At 37.8% G+C, this 23,301-nt stretch overlaps 1 protein-coding gene across 1 annotated transcript in view; it reads left to right on the top strand.

Annotated features, from left to right (window-relative positions):
• LOC150090077 (protein kinase C delta type-like) overlaps positions 1-23,301 on the top strand; it is a 38,208-nt gene that overhangs the window by 5,245 nt on the left and 9,662 nt on the right. The window contains exons 2-4 of the mRNA XM_090390166.1: positions 5,801-5,881; positions 7,674-7,792; positions 11,307-11,367. Coding sequence (XP_090246292.1) covers positions 5,801-5,881; positions 7,674-7,792; positions 11,307-11,367 — 261 coding nt within the window. The remainder of the gene's footprint in view (positions 1-5,800; positions 5,882-7,673; positions 7,793-11,306; positions 11,368-23,301) is intronic.

The following is a 23,301-nucleotide window of genomic DNA, read 5'->3' as shown; positions in this document are numbered from 1 at the left end:
GATCTCCATCAGATGGTTTCGGGTTATGGTTATGAGTGATATTGGAGGTTTGCAGGGAGGGCCAAAAAGTGTAACAGGGAGTGGAGCATGTGACTGGTCAGTCTGTTGAAAAGTGAGCTCAGTCCATTCTTTAAATATTCCTTCCTTCATAGTGATTTGCGTATGGCTCTGTTTCTGGAGTCCTTTAGATCTTTTCAGCTTATCCAGGGCAAATTGGTTGCAGACAAGTTGTTGTTGTTGATATGGGGGTTTGATAGCACCTAAGCTTTGCAGACAAGTCGTTTTTGTCTTAAGAAGAGAGCCCTTGCATTTTTATAGGCGCTGAAGTTTTCGGCGTCAGCTGATTTTCCCCATCGTCGGTAAGCCTTCTGCTTCTGGAGGAAAGTTTGTTTGATTGTTTGGTTAAACCATACAGAGGTTCTGGAGGTGATGCGTATTTATTTTGCAGCTCCCTCTTTGGCTATTCCATAAAGCTCTTCGGCTAGGTGGCTTAGGGCTATGTCAGGAGGGACAGTAAACAGGTGTGTTCAGTTGAATTCTCTGAGACGTTTGAGGATGATATCTGGTTTCAGGAATTTTGTAGAAAAGGTTAGTTCTCTCTCAGGTTGGTTTTCTTTCCTGGGCAAGTGATGATTGTGATTTTTTTCTAAGGCGATTTCACATGTGATAGGATTGTGGTCAGAGTAGAATTTAAAAGAAGAGGTGATCATAGAGATGCTGTGAAGATTATGGAATACGAGGTGTGTGCTATTACCTCTGGTTGAGCTCATAATAATTTGCACGAGGCCCAGGGAAACAAATATGGCGTTCAGTTCTTTCCTGGCTTCTTCATGGCGTGGTGTAGGCATGTTGAAGTCACCGGTCACTATGGTTTTGAGGTTTGTTTCTAAGTTTGTGGCTATCCAGTTGTGTAGCTCCACTCTTGAATCTTCAGTATGATCTGGGGGAAAATATATTACACAGACTTGAATCTGGGTATCATTGAACGATAACACTGTGGAAAGAGATTCAAAGTTAGATGTTTGGCTGGTTGTAGTTTTAATGGGTTGAATATGTTCTCTGAACACCAGTGCGACTCCACCTCCTCTTCTGACGTCTCTGGAATTTAGCCGCCAGGCCTCTGCTGAGGCCAGACGCTGTCCACACTTCGCCCCGTGGAGACCAGGCACACCAATATTTTAAATAAGTACTCTGGCAGGTCCTGCCACCTACTTTCCTGAGATTTCAGTGGCTAGGACCTAAAAAAAAAAAAAAATAAAAAATTTGAGAGGTGATCGCGTGGTGGTTGCGTTAGAATTGTGAGGCCGAAAATTGTGGGCGAATCTAATTTGGCTGCAATTAAGTTTGGATGCCTGAGGCTTTCGCTTGCGTGCAGGTAGAGTGGGAGGGAGACTGAAGGCTGGGGGGGGGAGACAGACAGAAGAATGGAGTCGATAGGGAGGTGACTCCAAGATTTGGTGGGGCATGCCCCACCAGAAGGGAAAGTGTGGGTAGCAAGGATGGAAGGAGACAGAAGGACCGTCACCTCCCCCCGGCCAGGGAAAGGGAAGAAAAAGTGGGCCAGGCAAGGGCGCCGGCCTAGATCGCCAATAAGGCTAGTGTACAGAGAGGCTCTGCAGTTTCTTCAGTCGGTGGAATGTCTTTTCTGGGACATTGTCCCGTCTGAGGTTTCCAAAAGTCCAGTTTATTTTGTAGCCATTCATTGGTCAGGATCCCATCTGAGGTTATTTAGTCCAGTCAGTTTGGAGGTGCATTTGTGATTTTATTTTGGTCCTTCTGCTATGAAGTCGGATCCCTACGGGTTTGATTTGTTCTGGTGGTCCTTAGTAGTGTCAAATTGTTTTTCAGGTTATGGGCAGATTTTATGGGTACTTGAATTCTCTTCATTGCGGTGGTTGCGGCTGGGGGAAGGTCCGTCTTCTGCTGAGCAGGCCCTGAGCGAATTTTGATAGCGCTTTGTAGCTGTCTTCTTCTTCCAGGATGTGGTGTTCCTGGTTTTGCAGTGTGAATCGAATTTTAGTGATGAGCCGGCAGCGTAGATCTTCATACAGGTGACAGTGACACAAGAGGTGCCCCCATGTTTGTTTGGCCACAGTGGCAGAGATGAGTGTCACTGAGTCGGAAGCCTGAAGTGTCTGAATGCACCGTGTCCGGTGAGTAGGTATGTGACCAGGAGTCTTGGAGAGAGTCAGTGGGGATATTTTGGATATACAGTACTGTCTGAATTGTTGGCACGAATTTCCGGGTGATTTCACCTTTGATTGAATTTTCCCAGCGGGTTTGCCAGGTCTGTTGGAGATGCAGCGTGAGTCGCTTCTTTTCCATTTTAGGGTCATTGGCTAAGTCAATCGTGTAGTTCAGGCAGGTGGACGTTTTTCCTTTGCTGAGATGGTGGAGGATTCCGGCGTTTAATTGTGCAAATAGTACCCTGTTGTTATTATATTGTCTAAGATGTGTACCCATAATCGAGTCTCAATCGGTATGTACTCCTTGCTTTTTGGTATATAGGGCACTTATTGTCCCTGATGGAGTGATCCACCTGCAGCTTTTGTGACGCAGTTTGCACACGTAGGTGGTTTGTCCTTTTTTGGCATGATTTAAATTTGTGGCCTCCAGCACAATGGCCACATGTAGGCTGGGTGTGAGCACAGGTATGTGTAATGTGCCCAAAGCGGCCACATCTAAAGCATTTGGGTACAGACACGTACTTTCTGTAGCGGTGGCTGCCCCAGTTTATAAATACTGTACTCTGTTATGCTGGCTGATGGTTTACCACGCAGCTGGCGATAGTTCCACATCCCAATTTGCGACAGTGCCTGATCTGGATCTCGTTTGATGTGTTGGTGTTATTAGGCTTGTGGGTTCTATGTCTGGGTGATCTCGCTGGAGGTTTCTTGTATAGAGTTCATCCTGCAACATTTCTGGGGTCAGATCTTTTTCCGTGTCGTAGATTACGATGCTCGGTCCTCTTCTTTTTGGTGACGCTGCTTCCAGGCCAAGGGTTTGGATCTTTGGATTTGTAATTATCTTTTTGGCATTCTCTGCTGTCTTTGTCTCAATTATCACACCTATATTACGCGTTTTGCGGACCGACTTGATTTTAGTCGTGTTTAGATCGCCTGCAAGGTTTGTAATGACAGTGTTTTTTACCTCTTCGCTTGTGGGATGTTCCTCTGTGGAAGTTGGTCGGAGGATGACCAAATGTGGTGTTGGTAGGAGAGTCTTTCATTTGGGTATGTTTTCTGCGGTTAACACTTGCGGTTCTTGTGTTTTGGTCTTCAGCGCGTCGGAGTAGGACAGGGCGCGCTGTGGCATTTCTTTCGCCCTTCCTTCCTGATAGGCTTCCAGTTTGGCGTTTGTGATTTCATACTTTGATTGAGTGTCAAGAAGTATGGTCTCTAGTTTGCTCCATATGGTGACTATGTCGGCTCGAAGCACTGTTGTTATTCTATTTGTTTGTCTTTAAAGAGTGTTTCGAGTGCCATACGGAGCACAAGTATTTGTTGGAGAACAAGGCCCTCAGGGATGTTAGGGTCCAGGACATGTTTGTCCTGTTTTTTTACTATCACCTGCCAGGTCTATCTGTGGGATTGCAGGATCTTGCTGATCTTTTTGCTCTGCCTGGCTATGCGTCTCCCTCTTGTTCTTGCGTTTTGGTGCTGGTGTGGCCCTCACCTTGTCAGGGCTTTCCTGCAAGTCCACGCTGGCTGGGTCGATTCCCGGTCCCATTTGGGCATCTGCAGGTGTTTTTTCCATTTTTCCTTCTATAGTTCTCGGGTTTTCCGGATAATCGAAGAAACTTCGGATTAGCGGGTACTGGGTCACCAGTTAGGAAGGACTGCCAAGATGATGAATGGAAGTTGCCACAAGTCCGTAGCTATAATAGTAGCTGAGTTACAGCTGGCAGCAGATTTGGGCTATCCCCCACTGACAGATGTGGGGGGGGGGGGAACAGCCAAGTTAAGAAATGTTCCCAGAAGAACGAAGCAGATTTCTCTGGAGGTATTTCAGGATGCTGGAGGCGTTAGCGACACTTATATTTGCATATAAATACTTTACAAGTTAAAACCAAAATACATGTAGAGTCTATAGTGGGGGGTCACTAAATACATGTTTTTAAGTTAATTTTACACAATTGAAGGCACAGTTTGTTGGAACAGTCTTCCAGTTCGGGTTTACACTGGTGTGGGGGCATCCTACCCAGTCAATTGCAGCGTACTAGCGTGGCCACCGCGTTATATCGGCGCCTTTCTATAGCCTTGCTGCCAGCCACATGGTGACCAGTGCAGTCTGGCAAACAAAGGATATGGATACTAACGCTAGTAATCTGCTAGAACTTAAGCACGCCAAAGAGTGCAATATTGCTGATGGTTTGGAGACTTCCGAGGCTTTTAGAGTTAATGGAAAGGACATTCTGGACGTCAACTTCTGATCTAGATGGGTGTGGTAAGCAGTTAATCTTTGTGGCATTCAAGTGACATCATTGCACGATCAAAAGATTTGTGTATGATGCACAATATCACGAAGAAGAGTAATTGCTCCTTTATTTTTTGAGAACGCTGTCTGCTCAGATAATACTCTGAGTCGATACAGCATCGGTAGTTGGCTAATTGGTAAGTGTTGTGATTCTGTATCCCTTTATTGAATATTTAGTCCTGATGGTTAGCTCTATGCTACTCATCAGACATGGATTCCCTCCCTAATCCACGTTTCCTTCGTCTTTCAGTAAGGTTTTTCTGAATTCCCTTCTGCGCGTGGAAAAATATAAAAAACTCACTTGCCTGGTGTTCTTCCCCCGTTCTCGTTAATTTTGTTCAGATAAGTTTTTTGGCTTGAAGCTGCATTTCATCATCTGCATGGTGTCAAGAGGATAGATGCAAGTGACGCTGTTTGCATTACGATAGCTCTAAAGATGATATTAAATTCAAATGTAAAATTTTGTAAGTCAAAATCTGGCTACCATTCGTATTTATTTTTCCCTCTTTAGCCAATGGTATAAGAATATTTGAAACGGGTGCCACTTCTTTATACGATTCTTTAGTTGCAGTGAACACTATTCTTAATAACCTGTTGTGAATTAGCAACAAGAGAATACGAAAATAAACTGCAAGAAAGATGGAGATCATTTCTAGTAATCTCTCTTTCTAAAAAAAACGTGGTGTTAGTCAGCAAGTATCCGAAAAGAAGGCATACCATCACTGGAGCATTTTGTTCCTTCTGGTGTGTGTCTCTTTTCTCTGTTATTGCTGTCATGCTATTAATACTCTCCAATCACATCTCTGGATGTCAAAAGATTTTTCTCCACTTACGAAATAACTTAAAATAATTGTAGTCACATCTTTTCAAGAGCATAAATCTTGATTTTTTAAACGAATTTAAAGTCTCTCTCTTTCTCCACGTGACCATCAAAATGACCTCCACAGCCAGATGACTTCTAATCAAACTGATTAATTCAATTGGCTACATTTCTACTGAGCGCGATTTCTACTGAACATAACATGATGAGAAACTATAGTGACATCATCGGGTAGATTAGCTGTAATTGGTGCTGCAAGATTAGTTTAATCAATCAGTGGCACAGCTGAAAATACTGAAGTTGCACAACGAAACGTTGGAATAATATTGAACTTGAATGTAAAACGGGCAACATTTTTATCATTGGTTATTTCAATTGCAATCGATATATTAAATTAAATGACTCCATTGAAACATTGTTTTAAATCGTTTATTCTTTTCTTTTTGTCTATATGTGCATATTCGAATTTAACGTTGTTTAATAAATTAATCGTGTCATTTTCAGGTAAAGGAGTGCAGTTAGTTCAGAAAAAGAAATCTTTGTATCCAGAGTGGAATTCCTGTTTTGACGTTCAGTTAGTTAGAGGTGAGTGTTTTAAAGAAGTGTTATTTAATATATATATAAGACTCCATAACTGATATCGCTATCTTATGCATAGGTAGAACTCGTTTAGAACAAATTTTGAACACAAAGTCATTCACGGATATCTCATTCTGGAACGTTCTCATTCCTGGGCGATCTTCCATGCTGATGAACTCAACGCCGAAGTCCATTTAATTCGTCAACTTATAGGAATGCCTAATCGATGATGCGTTGTAATCTAAAAAGTTCAATTTGTATATTGTGATATCGTATTTCGAATTGTGATATTTCATTTAGGTAAATTACATGTGTTATAAAGGTTCTTGAGTCGGTTATTTTAAGGATAAAAACTCAAGTTTCCTGATTGAAAAGGATAAAAACTAGCCCTATTCTTGTGGTATGGAATTCCACACATCAGTGGTTCGGATCTGATGAGTGATCTCTGTTTTCACTCCTAATTTGCCCAGCAACGAAATTTATGAATGACAAGTAAACTCTTTGAAATCCGGTACCCTCAGGAATTTACAGATGTCGGATTTCAGATAGGTGTACCTAGTGGTTCAGCAGGGTTGGAAGAAGACATTTCAATAAATATTGAGCACAAAGAAACAACCGAACTTATTCACATATGATTATATCATCTTCCCTTGTTTTTGCGGGCAACAGGATTTATACATTATCATGGATATTGCAATGCTCTTAATCCTCAGAGCAGAACTTTTTAACGACTCGCCTTGTAACATTGCCTTAGCTATATTACAACTTTTAAAACTTATTTTCGTATACATCATAGCAGCTAACATCGAACAAATTCTTTGAAGGTGTTGCGTCTACAGGTAACTGGAGACCACCAGCTATCTGATGAGAACCAGTTAGTACTGAAAGTGGTTGTAATATTTAGCTAAACCAAGCACGAAAAGCTAACACTAATGAACAGTTCACTAGGAAACGATACCCCGATATATTAATTACCATCATGTTAGATGACTATTAACACTGGAATCTTTACGCACAGTTGGATGTACAGTCGATCAATAAGAACTCCTCTCAAGCATTTGACCCAATTCTTTCTTTAAGGTGTTTCCTGTAGCGAAGCTTTGAGTTGAGAGGTTTTTATGACGATACACTTATAACACTGCAGAAAAGATGACAGCCATTGTTAGCATTTTATAATGGATGAGCTCAAGCAATATTCAATGACTCGATATGATGATTGCTCTCACTTTCTTCTGCACCATGACATCAGAATAATGAAAACATCCATTCATTAATCCATTACAACAAAGCATCAGATTAAAATTTCCTCGACTCAATCGGTCCTATTAATAGCGAATTAATATTCAAGGTCTCTTTATTAATATTGTCCAAGCCGTCATGCGGTTGGATTATTGCGATAAAGAAGTCGATGTAGAGATTGGGGGATTAACGGCTTTTGTTGTTATGTTTTTTTTCCAGCATCGAGATCTTCGTTGACGTAACACGGTGGAAGAATAATGAGCCTAAATTTATCTTTTCCTTGTCATCCCGCTTCAGCGACCCTGACAATTACGAAGTTATTGAAACTTTCTTTTATACTGAGAAAGTTTTATCGTGTTAGGAGAGAAAGACAGAGAGAAGAGAATAATTTTTTGGTGAAGAATGGCCGATGTATGCATATAACAAAAATCTATGGATAATAAAATGAACCAGTATTTAATCTCCTGGATTATGATGATATTTTACTTATGAAAAAGATTGAATAAAACACGAGCAAAATGCATTACCATATTTTTTTGTTCTTTCTCTTTCTTAATAGGATCCCTGGTTCACATACTTGTGATGGATAAACCTAACAGACTACTTGCTGATCTACTAATCAGTGCCCAAGTGTTAGCAGACAAATGCAGAGATGGAGAGGAGGTAGCCAATATTTGGGTAAGGAACTTGTCCACTATATTTGACACTTATTTTGTAAATAGATAAAGCTAATAAAAATAACGCATCCACGTATTTTTAATATTTAATGCTTAATAAGGTGGTTTTATATGGTAGACAATTAACAAGGGCAGTTAAAATATAAATGAGATTTTTTCCATTGGTCCAAGTTTCGGGAATACAGACGCTGTTGATAACCAGATAGCTTTTGCCAACTTCTCAATGCTTTTATTGAATAAGCAAGGTCTGAACAAATAGTTAATTAGAAGGTACTAAGTGCGGAATGTGGGGAGAAGTAGGGTGAGGTAGTACCCCCATTTCAGATCCCTCAGCGTATTCATTATCATTGCGCTGTGTGAAAACTGGTACAGTCTTGATGGAAAAAAGATGCTTTGGGACTAATATTTCATATTAGGATTAGTGAAGGGGCAAACTTATCCACCCACTTACATTATGTCCGTGAATTGTGTGTACGTTTTAAAAATGGTGTCGTCTTTACAGTACCTTTTAATAACTTGCATTTTTAATCTAGATTTCCGTTCCTGAAAAGCAATGAAGATATTCCTTTTGTGTTCCAGATTTCAAAATTTGAAACTTCTGTGTAATTCTTTTAGGTAATGTATTATTATACTATGTATAATAATGCATTTTACCCTACATATGGATCCACTATCCTGTGAAGAAATATAAAATACTCGAATAGTGGGGGAATTTAGTCAATTAAGAATTGACTAAATAGATACACCCGCCTGTAGCGAGTGCATTCCCAACTTTTGTTGCTTTCTGAACAGCATGGATTCGTCATGGCATGAATTCAAGCAGATGTCGAATTTGTGTCATAGGGATGCTTATCAACTGCTTCCGACATATATTTTCAAATTAGATGGTTGCAGACCTGTAATTCGAAGAATTCGTCACTTCATCCCATAGGTACTCAATTGGATTGAGGTTTGGTGATGGGGGAGGGGCACTGTAGTAGAATGAATTCACTTCACGTTTCTGGAACTAGATCTGTACAATTTTTTTTTTTACATGGCACATTATCCCATTGGAAGAACTCACTCGCAGATGGATACTTTAGCCAAACTAGAGAAAAGTCAAACTAGTCAGAAACAAATACCTGAAATTCAAATGTTGCTCCATTGATATAAAAATGACCAATGTGGGCATCATAAAAACACTCCAAACACCAATACACTACTAGCCTGCGTTGTTAACATTCTGATCTATTCTGATCCTCCCATCAGCGTGAAGCAGCAGAAAACGAGATTCGTCAGCCCTGCCGAAGTTTATCCACTTCTCCACTGCTTAGTATTGGTATTCTTGAGGCCACCGAAACTGTACCTTCTTGTCTTTTGCTGACTGGAGTGGAACCGGGTTTGGTTGTTGGCTGCGATACCCCATTCGTGACAAGGTAAGGCGAGTTGTGCGTTCGGAAATGTCACATTTGTTTCCACTGGTATGGGGTAGCCTTAATATAGCCAAAGCTTTAGAAACATTTTTAATATTTGTAATAATAAAAACAATATTAATTTCATTTACTGTTACCCTTCCCAAGTCTTTTCAGCCTCCATTGGCCTCTCGAATCAGCGAGGTGTTTCCAACCATAGAACTGCTGGATATTATTTTCTTATTGGCTAAATTCGATATACCCTAGGCACAGCTATATGCGAAAACGCCAACAGGGTTGCGGTTTCCGAGATACTCATATCGACGCCTCTGGCGTCGACTACCATGCCGCGTTCAAAGTCACTTCCTTCTTTTCTCCCGTTCCGCACTGAATTCTGCACATACAGCATCTTTACGTACCTGCCTACCTACTTTGTATCAAATGGTATGAAGAAGAGATGCTGTTTCTGAAGGAGCGCTCCAATTCGTGAAAAGGGGTATATAATGTATATCCCTTTTCATGAATTAGAATGTAAAAATGTTGACAATAAAATTCTTACAAGATTATAATGGAGATGACACTATGCTATGTCCTGTAGATTCCTGTTAGAACACTTGGAACTGAGGAGCCATTGATTGTAGGCTCCAGCGGTATTGAGCTGCCCTTTAGTGAGAAGGAAGATGATTTGTGCCGACTTCAGAGGATTAATTTGGAGGTTGAAAGAGTTGAGATAGTCAGCTATGTCCTGTAGATTCGTGTTGATTTGTTGAGTTGAAATTTGTTTGAAGATATTGTTTGAGTTGTTGATTTGAAATATTATCAAATTCAAAGAGTTTGTCAACTTTTAGGAGAGGAAAAGATGATGAAACCAGTAAATATAGAATCAGGCGGACATTTTTTGCCAGACCTAATTTTTAGTGATAAGGCTACACTTCACCTATCACACAAAGTTAAGAGTTACAACTGCAGGATATGGAAAGAATAATATCCACAAAAACTGTATAAATACGAATGGCATTCATCTAACGTTAGCTTCGTTTGTGTCAAGTTCTCACTTCTAATGAGCGCACTCTCACCAGCAATTCGAACCTTAATACGTTATAAGAATTCTCTATTCCCCAATTTCAAGAAAATCCTAACCTTTTTAACGAGCTGGCTTTCAACAGGTTGGAACATGCCCTCACTTTGTTCTCAATGAAAATTTCCCAGAACATTGAATTGGTCGAGGAGGACCAATAAAGTGTCCGGCTGATTCACCCGACTAAACCTCTTGGTCATGTACAGACGTTTCTGAGGAGTAAAGTCTACATTAGCAATCCAAAGGACAGTGAAAACTCAGCAACAAGTAATGCTGAATATTTGCTAAGGTTATTCTGCTTTTCTGAAAGAATAGCCAAAATTTACCGAAGGGAAACAGTGTACCATTAAACCGACTAACTCGGTCACGATATGAAAAAGCACGTTCATAAAAATTCTTGCCTTTGGTTGGTCGTTTTAGAGTTTTAGATGCATCAGGCCATACTGCGCCGTATATAATATTTCTGAATATTTTGTGTGTTCTGTGGTCGATTTGCTATTTTTTGGGATAAAAATCCGAGTATCCGGGAGAAGAAACCATGCTATCCTCGTCTGATACCGACTGACTCAGCCACGTTGTGAAAAAGACCAATTGGAATTCCTCGCATTATCAACGAGACTCGAACCCAGGTCTTTTCCACCCAGTGTGGGGTGGATAACCCCACACTAGGTGGAAAAGTGGGTATCAGAGTCGGTGGATTATACCAACTGTGATACCCACGAGGGCATTCCTGCCATCTTGGCAAGAATCGAACCCAGGCTTTTTCCACATGGTGTGGAAGAACAGTGATCGTAACCATTGTGCTACTCGAGATAACCTGTACTAACGAAAATTCCTGGTTGTGCATTTTGTAGTTCTGCTTTCATTTTCTGAATACATGTTATACCAGGTTATGCTAAAACTTAGACTAGTACTGGTTATCATTTCTTGTCACATACAAAAACACACACTAAAACATTGCACTGCATCTTTCCAGATTGTTGGATTCATAAGATACTCTTGGAATTATTATATTAATCTAAAATGAGCATATTTATCCTTTTCAGTTAAAAATAAGGCCCAGTGGACGTCTGCATGTTCAAGTTAGGCATTACAAAGATGGTGAAGGTAAGATTTGTTTTAATGTATTGGAATTTTAATATTAGGAATTGAAGTGCGAACAGAAACTGAATATTTCAATGGCCCCATAAATTCAATTATAATAATTATTTACACTATAATCAAATCAGCCTTGTTTTTTGGGCGTATCATTTTTAGCAAGCTTTGTTAAAAACTTCAAAGATAACATGAAAATACATCAAGCCCTACTTGCCTGTCGTGGCTTCATATACCCTACGAGTCACGAATGAACATAAGAATAGGATTGTGCGCTCTCAGTCCGATTTTTATATTTTTTAGGCTGGAAAAAATTTCCAAATACCTTTCAGGGAGTACGCTATTCCCACGGTGTAAGATTGGATGCGCGTCACCCTGATTAAAGAAGTCTATAGAAATTCCTCCAGCCGTAGACAGGAATACCGACTCAATTACCAAGGAGGACAATGAAATACTTGATTACCACATTAATACTCTCAGGAAAGACAATGTAGGCGAAGATATTTGTTGGTTACGGATTAGGATATTCCCTAAAGTCATTCCGATGCCAAGCACTCGATTGAATCTTTGGAGGTTAGATAGGAATCTTATCTTCTTTACGTTTATAGACTTTGTTCCAAATAGGCTAATATTTACAGTATAAAATCTCTAACAAAACAAAGAAGTTTGAGTTTGTTTTTTTTCTATACAATCTTGTTATCAAGTCAGAGGAGGATGGAGGAATTTGGCCATATCCCATCCCGGCACGAACTGAAGGCTCCATTTATTTAATTCTAAAGTAGCGAGTTCCATAAATAATTTAGAAATGCTTTTGTTGAACCAAATTGTTTGAATAAAGTGAATAATAAAACCTACTACCAAGCTGCTAGCAGGGCGTACTTTCTTCATCTCTTAATGAACAGTAAAAATTATTCAAGTTATTGAATACATTTAAAATTTACACATTTATTTAATTTGTAAAATTAGTTTAAATTTATGATTTTATAAGTACTGGCTCGTTTAAAGCCAGTCTACAAATGTGATGCTTTCATCTAACTCTTAATGCCCTATATCATCAACTAAATAAACGTATTTTATTGTAGACTCTTGTAAATTAGGGCTGAAGAATGCGCAAGTGTATTCTGTAGTTCACTGAAATTTGATTAAGTGTTTTCGATAACATTCGGTTCTGATCATTAATATATCACCGTTAAAAATAAGAGAAACAGAGACATTACAAACCAACTCACGATAATTGATATAACTTAACATAATAAATGGAGCTAATGGAACTTTAAACACACCGAAGACCAACAGGAGATATATCGCACTTTATCTTTACTAGCAGCTGCAATTGCCCGATTAGAACAGGAGTTCCATATGCATTTCTCCTAATGTCAGTCAACTGTCTAACCAAAGTAGCAAATTGGCCAACAGTTACAGTAACTACTTTACAAACAATCGAATACCCAAAGCGATAATTCATGTTTCCACTGAACTCTAATTGATAAATTGGAGTATGGATCCCATGAATCAGAACACAGAAAAGCACATTAAGGTGTGCGTGCCCGTTCTCTCTCTCTCATCACTAACAGTTGCTATTATTCAATTAACATCTATGGGATGAGTTCCTGGTAAAGCCGAAGTAGTAAATTACATCACTCACACTTCAGTTTTAAACTTATTTCTAGTTATTTCAGATTTTTAACAATTTAAAAAGAGAGAGAGACAGAGAGAAAGATATATATATATATATATATATATAGAGGGAGTAATCTAGTATATTCCGAAATACTTCTTGGAAGTCACCAGCGTATTAGAGTGTATAAAAACATAAGCGCCATTACTCACCACGAAACAAGAAAAATGGCAGAGTTCTTACTTCGTGCTTACATCTCTCTCTCGCCATCTGTTTCTAGGCAGACAAAGCTATTACATAAGATCTGTAAGTGATGTCATCTATTATTATCGGGCTGTGTTTCAAAAGCGTTCTATTCATCTGACATTTGGGTCCTCGAAGATTAACTGTTAATCATGGTACGCCTTCTACGAATCAGCTTGTATCCTTCCTTACCTATCCATTTGTAAATTCTTAATCTTTCGCCATTCTTTTTGATCGATAAGAGTGAAACAGAAATATTGATTTTTTAAATAAACTGTAGAAGGGAAAGTAAGTAACTGTAGAGGAATTGTGAAAGTAAAAAAATTTGAAAATAATTATGAAACGATTGGAAAAATTGAAGAAAAGTAACAAAAGAAAATTTTCCTCAGCCAAAAGTTTAGGTCGAGAAAAATTTTCCAGTCCTTGGCTGAATTTCTAATGTTACCTCAGCTAAGCCTTTCTTCATGGTTACCTTGGTATTATAGTATGAAATTCAAACACTCAATTCTTAAAGAGGAAACCCTTACCTCTCGCAAGAGAGTGTACAATACTCTAACAGTGTTTTCGTCCTCGCGGATAGCACAGTGGATATAATCATCGTTCTCCCCATACGAGGTGAAAATGACAAAAGTTTGAATTCCGTCAATGAAACGAGGAATTTTTAGAACTGTTTTTACACGTGGCCGAATTAGTCGTCTCAGGCAAGAGTAGCATAGTTTATATCCCCGGAATATCGGATTTTTCATCCATCAAACAGGTAAATCGGTTTTACAGCCCCTGGCATTAAAAGACTGTATGCGCATATTGCCTGTTGTCTACTGCAACCCGCAAATTCTTGATTCATACAAGAAATTAGAAAGATTTTGTTCCATAATCATGTCGTAATTATGGAAAAAAGTCTTGAAATATTCAGATTACCAGATAAAAGCACTTCTAATCCTTGACAATTTTCCCACACATCCAGATGTTGAAAATATGTCCAGTAAGGATGGTAAAATAAAGTGCTTGGCTTAGCAGCCAAACACAACTGCCTTAATACAGCCTATGGACCAAGGCATCATTATGGCCTGCAAGAGGCTCTACAAGCGCAAGTTCCTTCATGAGGTGATGGTAGTGTTGGAAGACAAAATGGATGAAGATAACGACACAAGAGGAAGAAAGCCTTCGGAAAATATTAAATCGTACAATATCAAGTCTGCTATCTTCAACTGGGCCAATGCATGGAGGGACACTATAAACGAAACTTTAGTGAATGGCTGGTTAAAAAAACTCTTGCAAAATACAGATATTGACTTTAAGTGATTAGAGCCGGAGGACTTTCAGACTGTGTTGAGGGTAGCAAGAGAGACTGAAGTAACACAAGAAAATATTCAAGATTAGCCTGCACTGGAAGAAGGAGATCCTGGATTTCAGCTTCTGACAGAGGAAGAAATTGCTGTAGATGTTATTAAGGATTCTGCTATGTAAGAAGAATCAGATAATAAATTAGATGAACTACAAGAATCTACAATTAAGAAGAAACTTCCTAGCTCTGCAAAAGATGGCATTGATGCAGTAATCAATGATGTGGACTCTTCAACAAATCAAAAATTGCAGGGGGTATTATAAACCCCTAAAAACTGTGGGGGAGATCCTAATTAAAGAAGAACAGCAGAGGTCTGTTCAGACAAAACGTGACAGTTTCTTTAAACCTGCATTATTACCTTCAAAAACAAGTACAACTTCTGAGTCTTCTGTTGATGATAAATACAGTATATTGTCTTTTAGTTTTTAAATAAAGGCTCTACAGTGATATTTTTATATTTATTTTCATCAGCACTACCTATATCGTTAAATTTTTTCTAAGTTTTTTCGTCTTTTACTTCACTAATCCGGATGACCCGTCTCCCAATTAATACGGATTAGCGAGGTTTATTGTACTTTTATGTACGTACAAAAAGTTATGGCAAAAAGCTTTATGTGTAATGAACGGGGCTAAAGAGATGCAAACAAAGAAGAAACAAGTTTAGAAGTGTGGGACAGTAGCAGAGATATCACAAACGATAAAAATGAGCTGCTGGGAGGTAGGGATGCAGTTTCAAAGAGGCTCAATCATCAGATACCATTTAAGCAATTTGTCACCACATGCAACGGCCACACGTTTGAACCTCTCAAAGTCGACTGTAGCCGATGTAGCGAAAAGAAACTGGTCTAAAGTGCAACGTCCTTGGAAAACGTTAAATTGGATCTCCGGATGTCCACAGGGGTGTCCGTAAATGCCACAGCCCGCAAGTAGAAGTACGGAACGGGTTTTTATGGCTTTGTTGGTGAACACCAGACCCATATAACACAAACGGAGAAAGCCATACGTGTTGCAGAGGTGACTAACCGATCGTCCTTGGCAGTGGAGCAGTTAAAACTTCCTGTTTCCACTGCTTCATGGTCATGAGGACAAAAGGAATCGAAAGAAATTTTAACATCAATATTTCAATAACAATAATAATAACCGCATTTATTTGACCTTTAATAAATAATATTATTTTATATTTATCATTATTATTTTAACGCAGTTGGATTAATTAAGACTTTAGTAATTTATAATTAAATAATTATCAATTAATATATTGTTAAATTTTAATAATTAAAATATTTTTAATTATTAAAAATAATTAAAAACTCACGTGGTAAACCCTACTCTGAGATCGGCTAATTGCAGCCTTGGTTGAAGAGGACTTCAGAAATTCTTCCCGAATTTCGCCCTCTTCAGAAATTCAGTTCTTTCGAACCCAGACCTCTCCAAAAGAGTGACGAAATCACTACACTGTCATGGAGGATACAATGTTTAATGGGCTGCAATGGCTTTTTGCTCACAGCGTTTATTCAGTCTACAATTCGCGTCACTTCCACAATTATCTGGATGAAAGCCAAGTGTGTGTGTGTGTGCTGTTGTTGTAGTAGGGGTTTAGGAGCACCAGCAACTAAGGCCATATCGCTCTGTGTATATTGTCTATAAATGGCGTGCGTTATGAGGTCGATTTTCTGTTTGCTGGACGAAAAACCAGCGTTTCCGGGAGAAAAAACCATACTACCCTCGCCTGAGATCGACTAACTCACCCACGTTGTGAAAATCCTCAAAAATTCTTCCCGTCATCGACGGCAGACTTGAACTCAGGTCTTTTCCACACGGTGTGGGAAGGATGGCCATCATACCAACTGTGTTTTCCACGAGGGCCGCGTGTGCATTCCAAATCTTTTTCTATTATTATTTTTTTAGCTTACAAATGTTTCTACTTGAAAGAACAGAACAGTTTGTGCAGTTTTCAAACTTTTAGCGGGAAGTCCTAGTGCCGGGTAGATTACAGATACTACAAACAGTAAAAGAAACTGGAATATCGATTCAAAAATATGACAACTCACCTATTTTAGTTCATGGTGCTGAATCCCTGAGCATTTCGTGAAAATAACTTCTGTCTTGTGAGGACAGCTGGTTATACCATTACAGATGAAAAAAAAAAAAAAAGAAAGCAAATGTGAAATTCTAAAAGAATTCGAAATTTAAACCATTACGGCATAAAATGAATTACAGATAAAATGCGCAGAACAAATTGAAAGAATAACAACTGGAATAAAAAATAAACATAGTTATCTCCTTATCAATTAATTACAAGATTGTAACTGTACAAAACACTAAAAAAAACTGTACAGATTTACATTCTTTAAACTTAGCCATTTAATTTAATTGCAACTGTATAATATTTATTACTTCATTACCTCTTTCTTTTTTTTTTTTAAGTTCCTCTTCTCTCTCTCTCTCTCTCTCTCTCTCTCTCTCTCTCTCTCTCTCTCTCTGCATGTATATTCCATGGATGGGGAAACAGATTCCATGCATGCAGCACGTCACAGAACCTGCTATAAATATGCACACTGGGCTTCGAACAGACAGTTGCAAAAATGGGCATGCAAGATGACACGTTCAACAGAATTGATCACCTCAACAAATGCTAGACTTCCTGATTGTTCATTCCCAACAATGAAGTTTGATGGCGACAGTGTCATGGTATGGGGCTCCTTTCATGGTTTGGCTTCGGCCCATTAGTCGTTATCGACAAAACCATGAATACCAGGACAACCTGGACAATTATGCACTTCCAACATTATGGCAGTACTTCGGGGAAGGCCCATAACTGTATCAGCAAGACAACGCGCCTTGCCATACTGCTCGGGTCATAACAGAGTGGTTTGAGGACATGGGTGTGGAAAAGTTGGATTGGCCAGTCCAGAGTGCTGATCTGAACCATATCGAGCATCTTTGGGATGCATTGGGTACGTGCACGTCGAGATCGCCCAAAGAACAAGGCCGAACTGGTGGCTGCGTTAAAGGCCGCGTGGAGGAACATATCACCTGACATTTATAAAAATCTGGTTGAGAGTATGCAGCGAAGATTGAAGGCCGTCATAAAAGCAAAAGGTTTCAGCACAAAATATTAAATGGCACAATATAAGCTCTTTTTTGTCTAAAGGCTTGGTTGTTGTTGTTGCTTGGGTTTTATTGGCGCATTAGCGACTAAGGCTATAATGCGCCTTTGTCTAAAGGCAGGTGTCAGGATATTAATGGTATGTATATATATGCGAACGTGCCCAAAAATGTGTTGGGTTGTTTGATAGATGGATTGAGGCAACCAAAGCTGTGAAACATTGATACTAAAACCAAAAGTGAGTACTACAGCCAGTGGCGTAACTGTCGTACCAATAATCCCATTATTCTAAAAGCCATACTCCCCAAAAGGGAGTATGACTTTTAGAATATGATCTTAAATGGCCAAAAGGTGGTCTCACCTTTTGGTCATTTAAGTTTTAAATTTAAAACTCTTAAATGGCTCCGTTTATACTTTCTCAAAACAGTGGTGAAATCTATAATCGAATAGTACCATGTTAGAAATGCCATGATTCAGAATTCTAGCTCATTTTCCCCCGCATATGTTTGCATGAGATTCAAACTGTCTCAGAATGGCAAATATGGGCTAAACATTGAACCTACACATTAGACAGACTAAATTGTAAAACATTTCTAGACGGAATTCGAAGTAAACCTTTCCAAACTGGTATCAAGTAATAGAGACACTTTTTTCTTACGGGGGGGGGGGGACCTCACTTTCTGCTGGAACTTTATATAAACCATGCCAAACCTTATTACCGAACGAGTAACAAGACTGATGATCAGTTCAAAGGTTTTTATCAATCAGGGTATATATCTTTAGCCATCCATGCACTTTTATGCAATTTTAACCACAAAAGCTCTGAGATTTTCCATCATATATAACATATAAGTAATTTATGCTGTATTTATATATTATTGAAATAAGTAAAGTCCCATAACAATACTCTTTATGACCAGTCCTCAGTAGTACAGAAATTCTTTTTGAGATATCATTGATATTCTCATTACCCAAGTTCATCTCTGTGTTAATTAACATTCTTTAGTTCCAATATTACACGAAGACAAGAGCACTGGAGGGATTACTAGGAGAAGAGGCGCCATCAAACATCAAAAAGTCCACGAAGCCAGGGGTCATAAGTTCATCGCAAAATTTTTCCGACAACCAACATTCTGTGCCTTTTGCAAAGATTTTCTTTGGTAAGTGATTTTTAAGGCGAATTATTTCAATAAATATTCGTAAATAAAGCATTAAAGAGATACGTATAAAAAGTCAGGTTTCTGTTAATTGTTTTTAATAAAATTTGGAATACTCAACATATGTTTTGTACAAGAGCCAGATATAAAAGATTCATGAAAAATCAACTCAAAGGGAACCGAGTTGTTAGTCTCCTCATTCGAGTTCCCGAACCAGGAAAAAGCTTATAAAACGTGTTCAGTTTAATCCTTATATTAAGAAGATGTAATCATTCATCACTAATATGCTTTCTTTGTTATTGAGAATTACCTTATCCCCTCCTGTGATAAAATATTTCTCTAATACATTTTCAACAGGGACTGTGAATCGATATTTTTCTCGTTCATTCTCAGATGCAATTAGTGCTCCTGGATGAATAAATTTAAGTTACATTCGGTGGCATCCTACTGGAGTTAATTAAGAAGTGTTCTAAGTTGTAGGTATTGCCTCGTTACTGTTTCTTTCAAATAAATAAAATATATTTGCGGTCTTTCCATTTTCGTAAAAATGAAGACATCTACCTCTGATACAGGAATATTCTGAATCCTGCAGAAAGGGAATAAAACCAACAAGATTATGAGACGTGTTCAATTGGTAAGCAAATTCAAAATTGTCGAACATTCCAAGTGAAGTGACAAGATGTTCCATCTTGCTGAATTTGATGCACTTAAATCTTGTAAGGTCGCTTGTGCAATCTCACTCTAAGAATTTTGTGAACTATTGCTTTAGGAACACCGGGTTCCATAGATGCCCATCTTAGTGATTTTTCTGAGCTTTGCTGAAAAGCTTCCTTGGACAGATGCCACAGTCTCCTCGTTTAATTAATCCGGACCTTCCAGAAGAAAGACTTACGCTCTGCTAGCAAGAGGACACAGTTGATTTTCTCTTCTACCATTCCATGCCATCTCTTGTAGGATAAGATTATCTGAAAATATTAAAAGGGAAAATTATAGAGATTAAATTAAGTAAATATTTATGCGCATAAAATAGAATGAATTACCTTTCCAATGCATTTTTCAGATTTCTTTTCTCGCATAGAATCTAAGTTATTGCAGTTTTAAAGAACACAAGTACTTTATGGATACAATTCAATTGTATCCATAAAGATCTTAATATTTCAAAGATCATTTCAAGATCTTAATATTTCAAATATAATCATTTTAAATATTGACAAAATCAGAACAATTTTAAATTCAATGGAGCTGGCCTTTTTAAGAATATCTTGTCTACGCAAATTTTTATCATTTATTGTAATTAAAGTAGAATTCTTCAGTACACAACATTTAGGAATAAACAGACAGCTGGCATTACAACGTGCCGCGAGGGCACTGGAGCAGAGAAATGGAGAAGAGGCGTCCGATTTCTTTTTAAAGAAAACTGTAAATAAGACAGAACTTACTCGGTTAAAGCGAAATGAAATTTTCTGCAAATAATATAAGGAAAGGAACAAACTGGAAACAGCAGGCTTAAAGTTAGAAACTAAGGCAAAAGACTAAACATTTAAATGACATTGGGCTGGCTGTAAGTGACAGAAAAAGATAAACTGTGAGAAAAGGAAGTATGGTAGAAGAAAGATAGATGGTAGAGGTAAACAACTCGCGAAATTACAGTAGAAAGTACAAAAATGAAAGTGGAAGTCATTTGCATACGCTCTTGTCTTGTAGTGGGCTGATAGGCGTTATGCAGACGTTCTGCCATCTGGCGTCCCAAGAACAAATTACCATATATATATATATATATGTAAACAAGCGACAAAGAGAAAATTTTCTAAATAAATATAGTCAGGAGTGTGAGGGGAGAACTGGACTGTACACACTCTACAGTTAGGGATTAAAGAAAAGAAATATGAGGGAAACTCAACTTTCACAGATGCTGAATGAGTTAAAAGTAATGAGACAATTGTTCTAGACGGCCTTCCGGTCTTCTATACCACTGAATTTTCTAAGTGTTTCACTGGCCCTCGTGAGTAGCACAGTTGTTAGGATCACCATCTTCCCCAAACCAGGTGAAAAAGACCTAAGTTCGAGTCTTGCCAATGACGGGAGGAACTCTTATGGGTCTTTTGACAACGTGGCTGAATTAGTCGGTCTCAGGAGAGGATAGAATGGTTTTTTCTCCCGGAAACTCGGGTTTTTCATCCAGCAAACATAAAGTCCACCACAGAAATGCAATTCTTTGATGCTCCTAAAACCCTATTAGGTGTATGGGATTTAAACCCCACAGCGTTTAAAGCCCTTACGAAGTAAATAAACTCACTAAACATTCGTATGCAAATGATGTATAATATTCATATAATAATGGCGTATTAAGCAAGTGTTCTCGTATGTAATTTAGATTGATCTCTTTCGATTTATTAATGAAGATAATAATTTCGATTGCTTATTATTGCCTTATTAATGTAATTTCAGAATTTACGAGGTTTTTAAGTGGACCCTAAAATAAAATTCCATAGTTAATCCAAAAAGATCGTTATTTTCACATGAATGTTTAATGTTTGATGTACTAATTGTAAGGGCATTGTAACCCTTATAGTAAACTGGTTATAATAAACGAGATAAAGAATCGTTTAAAAAAAAAAAAAAAAAAAAAAGGCAACCACGCCTTAATTCGTGGATGAAAAGTTACGAAATGAATTTCACAAAAATATCAATATTTCTCTCCTCTTTTCTACATTACTCCTGCACATAACTACAAATAACGTTTCTTTAAACGCATTCGATCTGTATCTTAATATCTAAAACTTTAATACCATCAGATGTTAAAATAATGGAAAATGGATGTCTTTCTAAAATTGACAATCACAAAGTACTGATTTTCGAAGGACATCCATCTCTCGAACTATGATAAGAATTGGCGTACAATCTATCCATAGTGAGAGTAGTTTTTATGCACCTTAGACGACTGAAATTTCTGCTGACTCTGCTTCGCAAACATCATCAATCATCAACTCTCGCTATTTCTCCTGCTTCATGGAATACTGTATGATAAGTGTTTTGAAGAGATCTTGAACGTATGTAGCTTATATATTTCAATATTCTTATAATACGTTCTTTTTTTCCAGGGGATTCGGAAAACAAGGTTATCAATGCCAGTGTAAGTATTATATTTAATCTATTTCGACTTTTTTTCAAGTATTTATTGAAAAAAATATTGTAAAGAATTTATTATCGAGTGCCGCCATCTGTTACTTAAAAAGAGCATTACATTACGAACTGTATTGGAAAGAAGTTATTTTTTGTAGTTTTTATTTCATTTTTTTGTGTTTGTTTTTATTTGTACTGTGTTTTGTGACATTTTAAGAAGTGACGTTACATGATTTTTAGTAAATAAAATCCATTTAAGTGATCTAATATTATTGGTAATTAAATTACTATTTTTCTCAACCGAAGTATAGTCCTTAAAATATTTTATTATTTATTTTTTTCGATTACTTTAAACTTTAAGTGAACTTTTCAACCTCGATTTTTTTAAAAATTAATTCCTTTTCATTTTATAATGTTCAGAGATGTTTTCTTCTCATCTTAAATAATTCAACTTACATTAAAATATTACATATTAATACTCATGTTGGCAAAAGTGTAATTTCTCCATTTTGCTAAGATCAAACCACGTTTGCTACAAAATACATCAATCTCATATTACAAGCAAGTAACCACGAGTTGCCTCGACTCTGCATTTGCATTTAAAATTAACCGGTACTGATTTTTTGCAACAAACTTGGTGTGCTCTTGGTTACGTATAGAAATGAGGCTGTTGTCTAAAATTTTACTTAAGTGTTTATAAAATAATTCAATTTATTTAGCGTTGCTCATTTTATTTTTTAAATGTAGTCAAACTTTTAAACGTCAGTCGTTCTAATTATAAATTTTACATAAAGTTTTCTCAGGTTTCGCATTTTCAAAGCATGATGAATAAACTTTCCTTTCTTCTACCCTATTCAAGAGCTGCTCAGATCATATTGACATTAAACAAAACGTCACCGGGGATATACGTTCATCTACCCATTGTGTTTCTGGAAGAGAAACCAGAATTTTTGGGGGTAAAACGTTGCTATTTACACCGGAGACCGACTAACTCACCCAAAGTTCCTCGCGCCATTAACGGGATTCGAACCCAGACCTTTTCCAAACAGTGGGAAAAGACAATGACGCTGCCACTGTGCTACCAGCACAAATAGTAATCTTGTTATGAATTAACATTATGAATTTAATTAAAAAATTAAATTTAAATTCAATTTCTATTAAATACTCACAACTGAATCCATTTAAAGTTTGATATTACTGTAGATAAATGATACTAGCAAAGTTAATTTACTAGCAAAGAATTAAATGATATAAAATAACTGATCAGCAAAGTACGCTCTCAATCTAAGATAACTGATCAGCAAACATATTCTCAATTTAAGATATATGCAGTTTCTGTATATTAAAAACG

The sequence above is a fragment of the Mastigoproctus giganteus genome, chromosome 2 (genome assembly GCF_048544385.1).
Source record: "Mastigoproctus giganteus isolate SK-2022 chromosome 2, ASM4854438v1, whole genome shotgun sequence".
Taxonomy (NCBI): Eukaryota; Metazoa; Arthropoda; class Arachnida; order Uropygi; family Thelyphonidae; genus Mastigoproctus; species Mastigoproctus giganteus.
The sequence above is the reverse complement of the archived record's forward strand: the minus strand, read 5'-3'. Positions and strand labels throughout refer to the sequence as shown.